At 44.4% G+C, this 15,808-nt stretch overlaps 3 protein-coding genes across 8 annotated transcripts; 2 read left to right on the top strand and 1 right to left on the bottom strand.

Moving 5' to 3' along the window:
• The first annotated feature begins 386 nt into the window (after positions 1 to 386).
• On the top strand, positions 387 to 3,151 carry LOC122399706 (cdc42 homolog). Of its 3 annotated transcripts, none has more exons than XM_043400587.1 (5): positions 387 to 544; positions 1,086 to 1,288; positions 1,435 to 1,544; positions 1,630 to 1,827; positions 1,910 to 2,600. In XM_043400587.1, exons 2-5 carry the CDS (start codon positions 1,111 to 1,113, stop codon positions 1,997 to 1,999), a joined length of 576 nt encoding a protein of 191 aa, XP_043256522.1. In that variant the 5' UTR covers positions 387 to 544; positions 1,086 to 1,110; the 3' UTR covers positions 2,000 to 2,600. The 3 variants fall into 3 exon arrangements, with proteins under 3 accessions (XP_043256522.1, XP_043256521.1, XP_043256523.1); XM_043400586.1 differs by having other exon boundaries at positions 390 to 740; positions 1,910 to 2,587; XM_043400588.1 differs by lacking the exon at positions 387 to 544 and adding an exon at positions 761 to 1,016 and having other exon boundaries at positions 1,910 to 3,151.
• Positions 3,152 to 3,335: 184 nt separating this feature from the next.
• LOC122399704 lies at positions 3,336 to 12,673 on the bottom strand. Of its 4 annotated transcripts, none has more exons than XM_043400585.1 (4): positions 12,535 to 12,673; positions 9,862 to 10,843; positions 7,988 to 8,095; positions 3,336 to 7,918 (listed from the first exon to the last, which is right to left on the bottom strand). In XM_043400585.1, the coding sequence occupies exons 2-4, from the start codon at positions 10,685 to 10,687 to the stop codon at positions 4,173 to 4,175; spliced, it is 4,680 nt and encodes a 1,559-aa protein (XP_043256520.1). In that variant the 5' UTR covers positions 10,688 to 10,843; positions 12,535 to 12,673; the 3' UTR covers positions 3,336 to 4,172. The 4 variants fall into 4 exon arrangements, with proteins under 4 accessions (XP_043256520.1, XP_043256517.1, XP_043256518.1 ...); XM_043400582.1 differs by lacking the exon at positions 12,535 to 12,673 and adding an exon at positions 11,300 to 11,619 and having other exon boundaries at positions 9,862 to 11,201; XM_043400583.1 differs by lacking the exon at positions 12,535 to 12,673 and adding an exon at positions 10,904 to 11,322.
• A 486-nt stretch (positions 12,674 to 13,159) lies between these two features.
• LOC122399776 (46 kDa FK506-binding nuclear protein) lies at positions 13,160 to 15,210 on the top strand. The gene is made up of 4 exons (XM_043400723.1): positions 13,160 to 13,221; positions 13,401 to 13,490; positions 13,697 to 14,603; positions 14,701 to 15,210. The coding sequence occupies exons 1-4, from the start codon at positions 13,212 to 13,214 to the stop codon at positions 14,780 to 14,782; spliced, it is 1,089 nt and encodes a 362-aa protein (XP_043256658.1). The 5' UTR covers positions 13,160 to 13,211; the 3' UTR covers positions 14,783 to 15,210.
• The last annotated feature ends 598 nt before the right edge of the window (positions 15,211 to 15,808 follow it).

Below are 15,808 nucleotides of genomic sequence, written 5' to 3'. Positions count from 1 at the left end.
CGGAGAGAAGGCAAACTAAATTCAATATCCATGGGGTTGACCTACAATCGAAGAATCTACAGAAAAAGAAAGAAGCGTCCACTTTAACGAATTAATTACCTTCATACGAGCTAATCAACTGTAAATTTAAACTATTTTATATAAAACTCCGGACCATTAGCTAATATTTTTTTCCTCTCCACCTAATGTCGCTGCAATGCTAAGACTGCAGTGTCGCCACATGTGGCACCTTTGATTGGTGCCCTCTGGTTTAAAACATTAACAATATTAAATATTACACGTATCTTACAATTTTTCGATCATTGCTCTAATGAAATAACGACGAACAATGTAACAATGAACAATTGTTTCAATCATCGATCCATTCCTGACAACGATCGTACAGTGAATGCATCAATGATTGGGCGCATGGTTATTGGCTTAAAACAAGTACTATAGTAGATGGCGGTCACATAGAGCATCACTGAATTGCAAAGTCGTCGACTTTCTATACTAATTCGAAAAATTTGTGACAGTAAAGTGTGTTGTCGACGCCCAGTTACTCGTGAGTGTTTCGGTTAAATTTCATATATTACATTCCTTGATGCAGTACGCTTTCTACTACGTTGAACCGTGAAAAATGCAATTGGATGTATCTGGCCATATATTTGGATGATATTGCTTAGGAAGAAAAACTGATATATTTGACGGAATATCTAAAATGGCGATCTGAAAACACAATTATTTCATAGGAAACCTATGTGTGTAATCGGTTGGCTCCCGTTGAAATTTGTCAGACGCGATTCTAGTTTCTTGTGCAGAAAAGATTCATTTCCGTGAAACTTTCACGAGAATGCATTTAATTTTCTTTGCTCGGGGAACACACGACCGAACGTTACGGGACGTGATCGAACGTGACCGAATGTAATGGAACGTAACGAGACTTGACGGAGACTCGACGAGACTAAACCAAGACCGAACACTATGGAACGAAATCAGACAAATATTCATCTCGTGTGGCTGACAAGTAATCCCGTGTAAGAAAGCTTTCCTCTTGTCGAGCTAAGAGCCTCGTTTAGTAATATACTGCTCATTTCTCTGTACAGAAAAATTAAACGCTGAACAAGAAAAATGCAGACAATTAAGTGCGTCGTAGTGGGGGACGGTGCAGTAGGTAAAACTTGTTTGTTGATTTCATATACCACCAACAAATTTCCATCTGAATACGTTCCAACAGTATTCGACAATTATGCCGTAACTGTAATGATTGGGGGAGAACCGTATACTTTAGGATTATTCGATACAGCTGGTAATTGGAAATTTCTTTCAATTTATTACAAATCTAATCTACCTCCGAATGAGTTTACTGATAACCGTATCGTGATAGATTATCTTCTATATGTCCGAATAATTGTACCAGTACAGTTTCAATTACACCTAATTGTTTCTTCAAAGGTCAGGAGGATTACGATCGTTTGCGTCCTTTAAGCTATCCTCAGACCGACGTATTTCTTGTCTGTTTTTCTGTCGTGTCGCCCTCGTCTTTCGAAAATGTTAAAGAAAAGGTATGTGTGTGAAATTTGGCGCTAGGTTAGTCTGTAATCATTACGGCAAAACATCCCAACGAATCAATTAGAAATCTTTTGCCAGTGGGTTCCAGAGATAACTCATCATTGTCAAAAGACACCGTTCCTATTGGTTGGTACTCAGATCGATTTGCGAGACGACGCCGCGACGATCGAGAAACTTGCAAAAAATAAACAGAAACCTATATCGGCGGAACAAGGAGAAAAGCTCGCCAAAGAGCTGAAAGCGGTGAAATACGTCGAATGCAGTGCTCTTACACAGGTATAACGAAATCTGTTATAAATTTGTTTTACGCGGTTGATTGTTTATCGATCGTTCTAATACCTATTCTCTCGCATTTCAGAAAGGCTTGAAAAATGTGTTCGACGAAGCGATCCTAGCAGCTTTAGAGCCTCCGGAGCCAGTGAGAAGAAGACGATGTGTCATCTTGTAGAGCAGAACCTACATCCTCTCTGAAATCTATTAGCGCTATTCAGCCGAAGACTGTGAGTTCCATCGTACGGTGCATGCAAGAACATTTTTCGACGATCGGTAGTTCCGATATCCGAGTATCGGTACAATTCATCTTTCGTTTCTGACGCATTCGATACGTGCTCGACTTGAACGAAAAAATTCACACAAAAAGATGAGGAACAGACATTTTATATATAAATGGAGATCCGTATAAATGTATAGTATACGCATTTCCAGCCATCGATCCGTTCGTTGAATAAATATAAGCAATGACCGGTTTCGCTTATATCGATTCATGGCAGCGAGCATTGATACTTTGACGATCGCACGAAAGAAATGGCATAATCACCGAGATTCTACGAACATCCATACGATTTTCGTAACAAAACATTTGCAAAACATTCAACTATTGTGTAAGACGTTTTTATTGATAAATTGGTAGTGTGAATTTTTTAATAAATCAGTTTTAAAAAACGATTCGAACCTATGAATACATTTCTCACGATTTCTACTTCGATACGTATGTTGATCCTTTCCGCGTTTAATAGCCAAATTTTTGAAACATCCGTTAAATGCATTCTCTAAAAATTTATTTATATCGCCAAGAAAACCATATTTCTACGGACATCCATAAAAGATTAACACGGTGGTGTGGTTAAAGCTTTATTTACATTCGCTTTTTTCACGGGTGATATCGTTGAATGATTAATTAAACTATAGTACATGTAAAACTTGTTCTTAAATTTGGCCGTTTATTACCATGAATGTTTGGTATCTAACTTTGGATTGAAATCGATTACATTCGGATATCGAATGTTATCTTACTCTTCTACTCTAACACGTTGATACTTCATTTCTATATTTAAGTCGCTACAAGTACCGATTGCGATACACTGTTATTACACATGTACCTGGATAATGCACACGCCCAAATCGACCGTTGTCCAAATCGTCTAATACTCTTTTTTTTTTTGCGAAACGATGTATACTTCTATGGTTTTGCTTCCCCGTAAAAGAGGACAAAGCGATTACCACGAAACGTGTATCTCGGTGTACATACGCTTTCACGTACACTATCCGTACGTTTCAAATATAGAGAGGGCAAATTAATCTCGACTACCTGACGCGGGATGGTTCCTTCGATCCTCGCGTTTGAACACTTGTATTGTTTTCGTAATACAAAAAATACGGAATACTGTTTAACTGTGTCACCTATCTTTCCAATTATCTCTTTCGTTATCGCCTTTTTCGTTGTACTGCCGTTTACAACGATAGGTTTTCGAACATTTAGTCTTTCTCTCGTAAGCATAAAACGGAAATAAGTGGGGGAGGGGGGGGGGGAGTGCTTAGAGGAAACGGAAGAGACGACGGCAGAATATTGCACAAACGTAAACGACGAAAGTTGAAGCAAATACGAATCCTGGAGCGTACGGTACTGATTGTATCGCATTCTTACAGACACTCTAACGAAACAATTTAAGGTAATTTGTTTTGTACGAAACCGTGGCGCTAATCGAAATAAAATAACTTTGGTTCACGATACACATTGTACCTGTTCTTTTCTCGCCATGACATTCCTAATTACTGTATCAATTCCACCGCAAATATCGAATTAAATTTGAATCGTCAGCTATACACTTACACGCATACATAAACGTCTTGAAACGTACTTTGGTTTATACTTGTGGTTAATTAGCGTACGTATTTTACCGTGACTAGAATCGATGACAACGTATGCACGTTGCCAGTGTGACACACGACGAAACAAAGTTGCTTTGCGGCATAACGCGCCGGGTCCTGAGACTTATTTTCTTTTGCTGCCGTTGGAAAGTTAATTTAATCGTGACGCGAGGGCTACCGTGATGCAGAAAACCGATCGTCGCATCGCTATCGCCATAAAGGAACGCCATTTGACACGCATTACGTATGCGTCGCGGCCCATCAAACACAATACGGCACGTAGAAGGGGGGTAAGGGTCTCTAACCGTAGGCGGATACTTAGCGTAGTAAGTTTACCGTAGACTCTGTTTACCCGAGTGGAATGAATGACCATGCATCGATATACAAACATATATGCCGCAGGCGTAGACCATTCGTTCGCGTATCCGGGAAACCCTTTGGTATATGAAACTTTACCGAAGTAAAGACTGTGTTTAAACGTTCATCGCATAGTAAACCGAATTCGGTGCATGGGTTGGCAGAGACACGCCTGTGGGATTGCGCGCCACGTAAGTGTTAGACGTGAGCAAAACTCCTGGTTGTGGAAGATCGTGAGAGGACGCGCTCGCGGCTCCTTCCGGAACGCCGCGCTCTATCACCGCGTAGGGCCCGAGAGCTTGTTGCTGTTGTAGCTTCGAGGGGGAGCAAGGGATTTGCAACGAAGACGACGAGGAACAGGAGGAAGATGACGAGGAGGAGAACGAGCAGGTCGAGGAAGACGAGGAGGACGAGGAGGACGAGGAGGACAACGAGGTGGCGGAGGTGCAAGGCGTGGGAACGGGTTGGTTGGCTACACGCGTAGGTTCGGGAACATGATTTGGAAGCACTAGGGTAGACGTTTGTTGAGGGGTGACCGTGACGGTGGGCAACGAGGAGAGGGGGGACGTGTACGAAGACGAGGTTGGCAACGAGGGTGAGTAGGTGGTGGCGCAAGAAGCGATCGTAGAGGAGGAGGAGGACAAGAACGTTTGAGCTGACTGGAGCTCGGAGGATGGTGTGACCACTGTGCGACCTAGGTGCACTTGATAGAATCGGTATGAACTCTCGGTGGTCGCAACCCCGGTGCCTGCGTACGTGGCGCATCTCGAGGGTGCGATCACGGTGTAGGAGGAGGAAGAGGGTGCCGTCGCGGCGGCGATGGTCGATGGTAATCGATAGAAGGTGGGCTGATGATGGTGTCGATGATGCTGATGCTGATGGTGGTGGACTTGCAAGGAATGGTTCGCGGTTTGGGGGACCGGCGAGAAGGCTACGCCGGAAATTCGGAAATCGTCCGGCTGTTGGTGATGGTGGAGATGAAGATGCAAGGTTTGTTGCGCTGGTTGCAACGCGATGGGGTTGGGAGACGAGATCGCAGCGAGTCGCGAGTCGAAAGGCGGGGAAGTTCCGGGCCCGGGGGGCACCGAGTGGCCGATCGAACCCGAAGGAACCGGTGAAGCAAGGTTGGTTTGCGTGATGTTCGATATAGGCGACAGCGAACGATTCCCTAACTGGTAATACTTGAACTGCTGTTGCGACGCGGGCAGTGGCTGGGGTTGCGTTTGCGGCCGATGATCGTTCTTGTTCGAGCAAGGGTACGGATACCGTTCGATGTGGCTGGCGTAACTTGGAGATGGATGGGCCGGTAGAATGCGTTGGATGTTCTGATAGGTTGGATCGGAGAGCCCGTTGTATGGGACGAAATACATGGTGCGATAGCACTTGCCGTTGCTGCTGGGCAACGTAGTGTTCGCGGCGGGCATTATGTTGCACCGATAATTCGAGAGCGTCGTTACGACGGGATCGCGACGCCGGGCGCTGGCGGCGTCGATGTCCTCTGCTCCGGCTGCGACGCCGCGCTGTGCTCGGGTATTTCCACCGTTCAATTGCTCTTGGAAGTATTGTTGGCCGTTTCTCTGCTCCTGATAGAAACGGAAGCTTGCATCGTGGTTGGCTGGTAGCTGCGCGTGCTGTCGCGCGTACGCGTCCTCCGTGCAGGGACCACCGTGCTCCAACGAACTCTGAGCAGCGACGTTGGTGTTCTCGACGATCGTTTGATAGATATCGTCGATCTGTTTCTGCATCGTGTTTATTCTGTTGATGGTGTTGGCGTCGCGGTCGTCGGTGACCAAGGTACCGATGATCGAATGCGGGACAGAGTCATCGATCGTCTCGTCGTACAATGCGATTCGACCGTCGATCTTGACGCAATTGTTCTCCTGATAGCTCGGCAACGGCGATTGAAAGTTCGAGCCAGGTACAGCCGCGGCGTCGTTGGTTTCTAGAACCATTCGATGGAAGGTTTCGTCGGAAGTGCTGTTCGAGAGCCGTTGTTTGATGCCAGTTACCGATGGTCTGCGATTGAACCCATAATCGTTCAATTCATCGTCGTCGTCCTCGTCGTTGTCGTCGTTGCCGCCGTTTCTATCGTCTTTGTTCACTCTATTGTTATCGTATCGATGACCAGCGTTGCATTGTACTTGGCCACGATTCTTGTTCTCGTTATTCACACGGTTGCTGTTCACGTCGTCGCGATGCGCGACGCCAAACTGCTGTCGTCCGTCGTCCCCGTCGCTCTTCCCATCGATGATTCTATCGAGCCTGTTCTCAGCCACGTAGCTATTGGCATTATTCAACTTGGGCATGTAATGATCTTCCGTCTCGTTGTAACGACGTTTTATTCTCTCGGTTCTAAACTTGTCCTGTTCGACGAACGCGAGCAACTCGTCGGACATGTTGTCGCCTATGTCGGGTCTGCTGGTGAGCATCGGAGTACCTTTGGTAACATCCGGAGGACCCACGTAACTTTGATCGTCCTCGCGCAAAGCCGCCTCGATGTCTTCCAAACTGTACGGCGAAATGGTGTTATAATTAGCCGATGAATCGCGATTTTCGTTAGCCATCATCCTAGAATCGTGTCTGTAATAGTCTTCCTGAGTATCGGTGCTGTTTACCGTTACGCACGACAATGGCGCCAGACTCGCCAAGAACTGTCTACGCGCGTCCGAATTATTCGTCTTCATGACAGAGTTACGCGACTGTTGACACTCTTTGCCGATGTTGTTGCTCTTGCCATTGTTCCCAAGACCGAGATCCGGCATGTTTGAATTCTTCTTGTGCACGAACAGGTCCGTCAGCTTCCTATAAGTCGAATGATTGTGCGAATGATCCGTAGCGGGGTTCGAACCACTGGCTAGAGAGTGTTGCTTGTGATAATTCGAAACCGCGACGGTCGTAGACGCGTTCGATGCAAGCAACGTCGCCGCCGTGGACGGTATCGCCGCCATCGTTGCGCCAGACGATAGACCGAACCCTGCTGCAGCAGTCTGCGACGCTGGAATCTCGTTCATATCGGTAGTCTGACTCTGAAGAAGCGATTTCGTCGACGTCAACGCTGCTTCTTGCTCCAGCGGCGAGGCGCGTGCCGCTAATTCGGCGTCGACGTCGAGAACCGCCACCGATTCGTTCACGTCCGTCGAATTGGGACACGCGTCGCCCTCCTCCTGATCCACGCAGGTCAGCTGGCGTATTCGTTCCTCCAGGGACAAGTTTTTCAACGGCGGATTCTTCTTCCGCGAGCTCGACCGGTATTTATTGAACAGACTTCTGCGCAGCGTGTTTCTCTCGATCGTTCTTCTGATCAGATTCGAGTCCTCGTCGAAGGAATCTGCGCTTTGGCTCTCTGTGAGCTTCGATCTCTTCGCGTTGTCGAACAATCGCAAGCTATCTGTACCAGCGTGTGCAAGGAGACAGTCTTGCGGATCGTCGATGGAACTCGTCGAAGAGATCAGCTTGCTAGGAGGCGGTGAAACGAATTTTGGATTTGGAAACAATTGCCTGACCGCGGAATTCGGTTTCAAGCTGTTGGTCGCTAGAGAAGAGCTACCGAGTTTGAACACGAGAGAGAGTTCCTTCGCGTCCGACTGCGTTTCATTTTGAGAGAGTCGATCGTCTTGATCTTGTTCCATACCGTTCGTTGGTTTCCCGGGCAATGTTCGTTGACGGTCGTCGACGAGGCAAAGACTGTCGTGAGAAGCCATCCTCTCGGTGACATTCTTCCTGTCGCCTCTCCTCTCGTTCGATGGATCGATATCTTCCCGCCGAACGACGCGTTCTTCTTCTTGACTGATCTCGCGAACAATACGCCGCTCCGTGACCGTTGTCATGGTTATCGTCTCCACGAGATATCGATGACGCGCCTCTGCAAACAAACACCACAGACTCGTACACGATATTTCATATTTTTCTTAATTCTAGAATGTAAATATACCGGTAGACGTAGTTCGTTGCAACTGCTCCGTCAATTTCTTCGAGTTCTCATCGTCGTTCTCCGCTACCTTCTCCTGCTCGTACGGCGATTCCCCTTCGATATTCGAATCTGCGAAATCACAAGTCGTGTTAGTCACTCGTGCAGAGAAACGGGACCCCTCGGATATACCAAAAGGAAAACGTTTACGGACTTTCTATTCGTCTATCGAGGTCCCCAGCTTACATAAGGCTTTAGCGTATAGTTTATTAATAGTTTATTAGACATTTAACGCGATGCGTGAGATCTCAAAGTCTCTGGGAACATTTATTTTTCAACGGGCTGTACAGGCCTGGCGCGCGTGAAAGGTACACCGTGGAGCATAACTATAGCACCACTATAATCTTCAAGAGTTTTGTAGTTGCAACTAATGATTTCTAAATGTTAATAATTCCCGAGTTTACTAAAAAAATTCCAACAGAAACCCTTCAAGTGCGTTAACACTTTACCGACCGGTAGCGGTTGATTAATCGGCTATCGGTCGATAAGCGTTGGCCGGTAAAAAAGTCGATTAATATCGGTCGGTAATGTGTTAAAAATGAACCGGTTCTATTGTTTTCTTTATCGATTAAATCTTGACATATAAGTAGACAACTTGAATAAATTTCACCTAAAATCCATTATTTACAATGCTTATTCATACCATATAATTGGTTGTTTCGAATGATCTTCTTACAGGTCGGAAATGTTAAAAACGTGGGTGTTGCTATAGTTATGCACCGCAGTGTATATTAAACGAGACGCAACGAGCGTATTCCACGAGACGGTGATCACTTTTTGCCCAGGAATGCACGCGTTCGTCCTTGCTGCGTACCGTGAAAACACCGGAGTCACGCTACGTTGTACACGCTTCCGATGAGCGTAGGCGCGCGGGAATTATCGTTTTAACGTTCGCGTACGTCGATAGGCATGTCGATCGATGTTTACGCGTTACGTAGACATCGTCCACGTTCCGTGGATGCTTCTCTATTACGAAATAAGAATAACAAGTACGTCGCCGCGAGAACAGTCGCGTCGGTCGTCCAACTTTGCGAACACGTGTCGTGGGAAAAACTATGCCGACTCGTTCGAAAGCATCCATTATTAACCACCGCGTGCGTTCCATACAAACCGAGTCTATGGGAACGCTCGCGATAGCTCTCTCGAGCTGGCACGGCTCGTTGGAAAATATTTTCTCGTTTGAAGGATAATGGGTTCCATGCACCAGTAATCGACAAACTAATCCAACTGGCTTGTATTCCGAGAAGCGAGAGAAATCCATGCAACAGGCAACGATAAGACGACCGCAAGCTTCCGAGATAATGCTTTTCCTCTTAAGTCGGCGCCTTGATCTTCGACAAAGACAACCCGACACCTTTGCGATCAGACCGCGGTCTCCGATCAAGTCTGAAATATATTTATTATCGTTTATTTTATTCCATTCTCTGAATCACCGTAAATTGAAAAGTAACGACTGGTGTGCAAGGCTAGCCTCGTTGGCGAAACTTTCCACGAGGCTAATTGACCCAATTAAATTTTTAATAACACCTACCGTGGTGGTTTTTTAGTTGGGAAAGCAGCCCGGTTAAATCCGGTAGCTTTTTCCCTCGTCGAAACGGGACTGTTTTGCTCTCGATATCGGTTACGAAAAACTAACAAGGATACGTATGTAAGTCTCTCGAACGATCGACTGTGCACTCGTCTTATTTGTCGAATCGATCGACGAGAGGTACAAGAGAGTGCTTTCGAGGAATTAAGCTTGGGAAATCGTCCGTTCTACATAGCGACTCACCTGGTGCTCGTTGTAATCTGATAATTAACAAGTTGTTAAGAGTTTAAGGAGGATTGCGAGGGCTCACCGTTTGAGTAAACATCCTTGTAGCCCTCTGGCGGGCTGAGAGTTTCGTGCTGGTGTTCCGGCCGCGGGACCGGCGACGACGTTCCGTCCAGCGTTCCTGGTAGTCTTGGGGGAGGTGGTGGCGGTGGTGGAGGTGGCGGTGGAGGTGGTGGCGGCGGCGGAGGCGATATCGTCGGTGGCAAGAGGACAGAGACGCTCGTTTCGCGTGCATCCGGCTTTCGATTTCCATTATCCGGCGCCCCGTCGATCCTCCCCCTTCCTGGTCTCTTCCTGGCTCTTGCATCCTTCGTCTGAGCTTCTAACAACCGATCGTTCGATTCCTCTTCCTCCTTGTCCTCGTCCAGGTCCAGCTCCTCCTCCTCCTCGTTCTCGTCCTCGTCCTCGTCCTCATCGGCGTCCACCTCCACCTCGTACTCCTCCTCCTCGTCCTCCACGTGCAGCTCGACGCAATCGAACCGCTCGCTGCCGCAACCCTGCTCCCTGACCGCGTTCCCGTGTATTATCTCCTCGTCCCTGTCCACGTCGTGGTATCGACCGTTATCGGAAACGCCGAAACGTAAATTCAATTCGGCCCGGCATTCCTTGCAGTTCCCCAGCCGTATCAGCTCGTGTTCCTGGCAGCAACAGTCGCAGTCCTCCTCGTAATCCGCGCAACATTCCTCCTTTATCAATATTATGTAATCAGCGGCGAAGAACTCGTTCAGCTTCTCGTTGATCACCACACGGTTCTTCTGCGACCTGGCCTTCGATTGGCCGGGCTTTTTCAACAGTGACTTGAGAATCTTCGCGGGCTGCTCCGGCGGAAGTTTGCTTCCGTGCTCCTTCATTATCGTGGCTTCTTCTTTCCTCTCTCACTCTCTCTCTCTCTCTCTCACTCTCTCTGTCTCTGTCTGAGCGTCTCTGGTTACTCCGTTGGCGTCTCGCGTGCCGTTACCGTTCGCCGGACGGACCGCTCGCGCCGAGCGTTTTCATTTTCAATGCAGCTAAAAAAAACAAACAAATAAAAGTCACCGCGAGGACACACGCTCGATCGATTCACTTACGATCGATTAGGCGATCGTGTTAAGTGATCGTGTCGTGGAACTGGCACGCCATATTTCGTACACGACCATAACAGAGCGCGGGGTAACCACGCACGGATAATCGCGAGATTCGAACGTATGGCTAGCACGCCGAACGTATCGAGAACCACCGTCGATCCAAGTATCCGTACGTTCGTGGCAAAACGTGTCGAATCGTTCCGTTCGACGTCGTGGACGACGGAGAGAGACGCACGTACGGGGAACACATCTTCTTCGAATCGATACGTATCCTTTTTAGCGGCGTTACGGTTTGTCTGCCCTAGAACGTCAATAATCCGGACCTGACCGTAGATTCGATACGCGATTCGTGTCAACGACCAACACGAAATTGAAATTAATATTTACCGCGAACCTTACCGTGCTGTCGCAATATCCGTGAGATACGCGAATGGGAATTATTGTCACCGTTATCACTGTCACCGGACACCGGTACCGACACTCTGCACCTTCGCCACCGCCACCGTCGCCGCCACCGCCGCTATCGTTAACGTTCCGTTGTTGCTTTCATCACGGCCATTGTTTCCTATTTTTCCAACGAGTACACCAGCGGTTCGTTCCCGGTGCGCAAGCGAATGCTCGTTTCTAGTAACACTCTACCGTTTATCGATCTCGTACGGCGAACGTGGGCGCACTTCTAAATGACACGACGCGCCGTCATGGTTCTCGATGCGTTTCGTACTTTCACCGTAAACACACACACACACGTATATATACATGTATATACGAGGGGACTTAATGTGGAAAAAACTTTACGCTCGTCGATGTTATTTAAACGTTATCACGGTTCACGAAACCCAACGGAACGCAACCTTCTCGTCCGGCGACCGAATCCAAAACCGGAAACGATATTCGACCGTGACGGGGTGGCGGTGTTAATACGTAAAATTTGACGGTGGTCAGCGGACCGGTAACGAACGTGCTATTCGCGGCGCGTTAACTGCGACTACCGTTCCGATGCAATGCTCGGGAGTTTATGCCCCCGTTTATGCACTTTCGATTCGTAAACGAACATCGAACGAACTAACCATCGTCGGTCCGTTTCAGCCTCGAGAGGACTCCACCGGACGACCGTGCTTCGAAACGGAAACCGCCGTTCCCCGTTTACCGTCGTTTGTCTCTCCTACGCGCCATCGCACATCTATCGTATAAGATACATCCAACATCTTAGGAGAAATTGAATCCGCGCGACAGAAATAACGACGCCAGAAAAATACTCTTTTTGAAAGTAGGACCGGACGCCCCATCTAGCGGCGGAGGCGCCAACTATTTCTCGACAAACTTGGCCGCTCTGCCGTAGATGGTGGTACAATCGCTCGTAAAATGGCGCATACTTTTAAATTGGAAAAATGATCAAAGAAAGTTTATTAAACAGGCTAATAAAGAAAAATAGAAGTTACGAATTCATATTACAACGCCAAATAGCAGAAACGGATGTTGTTTTCTAACGTCTACGACTCGGAGACTCGAAGAGAGATAGATGGAATCAAAGTTTCATCTTATAACCTAGATTAATAAACTTAAAAGATAGAAAGAATCGCAGTTCCTTCGATCTTCTCGTTTATTTTAAAAATTAAATTAAAACCGGATATCACCTGTTTCGAGAACGCGAAGGGAAGGCTAACGTCTTTTTTCTTGACTCCCCACAATTGCGATTCAACGAAGTTCGCGTTCACGTAGCTGTGTTTAAGAGTGTGTATGCAATGGGGCAGTTTTCCATGAAAACGATCCGCTTCCTCAAATCTTGTACGAAACTACCCAAAATTGTAAGAATTATGGCAAGCTAAGGTTATTCACACCACCACGGACAACACTCAAGAATTCTTTAAATCTTACATCACTGTTGACAAATGCTACTGTCTCGTTATCATAATCCGTTACCCGTTACTATACCCTCTGTAGCCCTCTGGAGGGAATACGCAGAGATAGTCGTCGTTGTCGCAGAATATGGGGTTGCATCTGCAAAAAAATAATTCATGTTAGAGATCGAGTTTAGGCGGCGATGCATACTGTATGGCAGACTTTGGTAGGCTCTAGTTGTTCGGCAAGTTGGCGCGAGACCATAAGGAGTACCTGATTTATATAGCTTATTGTACCTCGTGTACATATCCAAGTATAGACACTATATATATATATATATATATACATTTACACACGGACACACTTACTTATATATATATATATATATATATCGGTTTTACATATTTTAGGATTTTAATTGTTAATAGTCTTATTTTATTCAAACGAAAGTTAAGTAATTATATTAGCCACGATGTTTTGGGGTAAGTAAAAACCAGTACGAATTAAATTATATATTATCGGTTATCCAAAATTTGCCGGCAATGAAATGTTTAGAATGGCGTCGCCATGTGGTCGTGAAAAACGATCGTACATTTGAAAAACATAAAATTACGATGGAGTCGTTAACGTACAAGCGTATTAATTTTCTAATTCTTTTTAGGTTTGATAATAGAACCGAATAAACGGTACACGCAGATCGTTGAAAAATCATTCCACGTGTCTATGGCGAGCTTAGATCTCACTACAGCCGGTAAAAATCAGTTTAACGTTATTTTAAAAATTATTTGATGTATGTATAAAAGTAGTAATTGTTCGAACATACTGGATTCGTTGTCACGACTTACACAAAGTCTTCTTTAAGTTTTAAATAAAATCATATAGAATCATTTTATTTATAACTTATATTTTGTATTTTTTTTTCCTTAATTTCTTAAGTAATATTATTATTTGTTGTAGATGACAATTTGGTACAAGTAATGTTGTGCTACGATAATAGAAATTACCTGCTGTGTAGCTTGATAAAAAGTGCAACATGGCAGGTACCGCTTGATTTGAATTTTCAAGAGGGAACTAAAATAGCATTTACGTGTAACGGTCATGGTCATGTGCATTTAACTGGATATCTGATACCCGACGAGGATTTGGATTTGGATGAATTGGAAGAGGAAGAGGATGACGAAGAAGCGCCGCAACTTGTCGATAAACAATCAAAGAGAAAAGCTAAGGATTCTTTGAGTCAGAAAAAGAATGCAAAACGTCCTAGACAAGAACCTGAAGCAGAGTCCTCGGACGAAGAAGATATAGAACTAGATGGTCTTAACGAGGAAAGCGAAACGGATGATTTAGAAGAAGGGGATGAAGTAAATCAAGTCGAAGAAGAGGATAGCGAAGAAGATGAGGAGGAGGAGGAAGAAGAAGATGAGGAAGACGAAGAAGAAAAGGTTGTAAAGCTTCAGCAAAAAGATAAAAAGAATAAACGCCAACAGCAACAGCAGAAAAAATTATTAAATGGAAAAGAAGCAAAGCATGAACAGCAACACAAACAACAAAAAAAAAGCAAAGAAGAGCAAAGGCAATCAAACGATAAGAATGTTCAAAGCGATCAGAAGAAAAGAATAGTAGAAGGAGGAGTTCAAGTAGAGGAATTAAAAATAGGTAATGGTACGCCTGCAAAAGCTGGAAAGTTTGTGTCTGTATATTACGTAGGTCGTTTGAAGAATGGAAAGAAATTTGACTCGACGATGCAAGGAGAGGGTTTCAAATTCAGACTTGGAAAAGGTGAAGTGATTAAAGGATGGGATGTTGGCATCGCGGGAATGAGAGTCGGTGGAAAACGGCGTGTTACAATACCTCCGGCTATGGCGTACGTATTATCTCATTCACTATATAAAATCCCAAGTGTATTGATACACTTAGGATTATGTTTATATATGATTTCTTATAAATAACATATGTTGTAGGTATGGAGCAAAGGGTTCGCCGCCCGTTATTCCCGGCAACAGTACACTTGTGTTTGAAGTTGAACTTCGAAATGTTCATTAAAAGTTAAGAATATTTTACAGACTCTCGAGTATTTGTTAAGTGATATGTAATGTATTTTGAAATAATGAACAAGGCACCCTTTTTCTATTGTCCTCTAAAGCTTCAAGTTTATCGAAGATATGACATTTATAATATATTTTATACTACGTAATATCATTTAGAAAGTATTCTTATAGTTAAATATCGTGTACGAGTGTAAGTAAAATAGTTATTGTACTGTGGCTTTTAATCGTGAGTATACTACACAAGGATATAAAAAATTCCTCGAAAATGTGAGATCATTTGTTAAGCGTTGAATTAGGGAATAGCATTTACAAATAGTTACGCGTATTAAAATAATTTAAGATTCTAATAGTCTCGAGCAAAAGTTTTTTTCTACACATAGTATAAAAAAAAATTTGAAATAAAAATAAGTTTGATAAAGTTTCGCAAAGGGTTCATGTATATCGTACAATATATAATCTGTTGTCTTTAAATATGTTAAAGTAGAATTGAAGTTTTTAAATAAAAATTAAGCATTTTATGTATGTACATATGTATGTCTATGTGCCAAAATACCTTTTTAATTTATGAATTATTTACTTCGCATACTAACTCTAAATAATTCACAAAAGCATCGATGTTCCGTGTAACTTGTTTCGTATTTAAATTTTATTCGTCAACTATTTTACATACAAAACAAACGAATAACAACTATCTAGTCGGAATGTACGTTTGTAATTATACAGAATTTTAATTTTATTATATTTTCAAAGAACGTTTACAATACATATAGAAAATAAGAGTAGTGTTATATCGGCAACTATAGATAATTAAATTAAATTTATGCAAACCGTGTTTAATTTTCTTTTTTAACATCTTGGCCCTTTTTCCAAGATAACGTACATACTCCGTTCGTGCATTCTTTTACCAATTGTGGAACTTGTTCGTCCGAGGCTACCTCCTTTTGTTTACCTTTAAATTGCCATAATTTCAACAATATTGGCTGTATCAGGAATCTCATTATAATAAGTAGTATAGGTATAG

The sequence above is a fragment of the Colletes gigas genome, unplaced genomic scaffold (assembly GCF_013123115.1).
Source record: "Colletes gigas isolate AHSC1104 unplaced genomic scaffold, ASM1312311v1 Colletes_gigas_Sc00015, whole genome shotgun sequence".
In the NCBI taxonomy this organism is placed as follows: Eukaryota; Metazoa; Arthropoda; class Insecta; order Hymenoptera; family Colletidae; genus Colletes; species Colletes gigas.
This window is presented reverse-complemented; position numbering and strand designations above follow the sequence as displayed.

Coding starts and splice junctions, on each gene's coding strand:
- LOC122399706 (XM_043400588.1), top strand. CDS start 1,111: ATGCAGACAATTAAGTGCGTCGTAGTGGGGGACGGTGCAGTAGGTAAA. Junction 1,289..1,434: donor AGGATTATTCGATACAGCTG/GTAATTGGAAAT, acceptor GTTTCTTCAAAG/GTCAGGAGGATTACGATCGT. Junction 1,828..1,909: donor AATGCAGTGCTCTTACACAG/GTATAACGAAAT, acceptor CTCGCATTTCAG/AAAGGCTTGAAAAATGTGTT.
- LOC122399704 (XM_043400585.1), bottom strand. CDS start 10,687: ATGAAGGAGCACGGAAGCAAACTTCCGCCGGAGCAGCCCGCGAAGATT. Junction 8,096..9,861: donor CAAGGATGTTTACTCAAACG/GTGAGCCCTCGC, acceptor GTGATTTCGCAG/ATTCGAATATCGAAGGGGAA. Junction 7,919..7,987: donor GCAACGAACTACGTCTACCG/GTATATTTACAT, acceptor GTTTGTTTGCAG/AGGCGCGTCATCGATATCTC.
- LOC122399776 (XM_043400723.1), top strand. Junction 13,491..13,696: donor CTTAGATCTCACTACAGCCG/GTAAAAATCAGT, acceptor TATTTGTTGTAG/ATGACAATTTGGTACAAGTA. Junction 14,604..14,700: donor ACAATACCTCCGGCTATGGC/GTACGTATTATC, acceptor CATATGTTGTAG/GTATGGAGCAAAGGGTTCGC.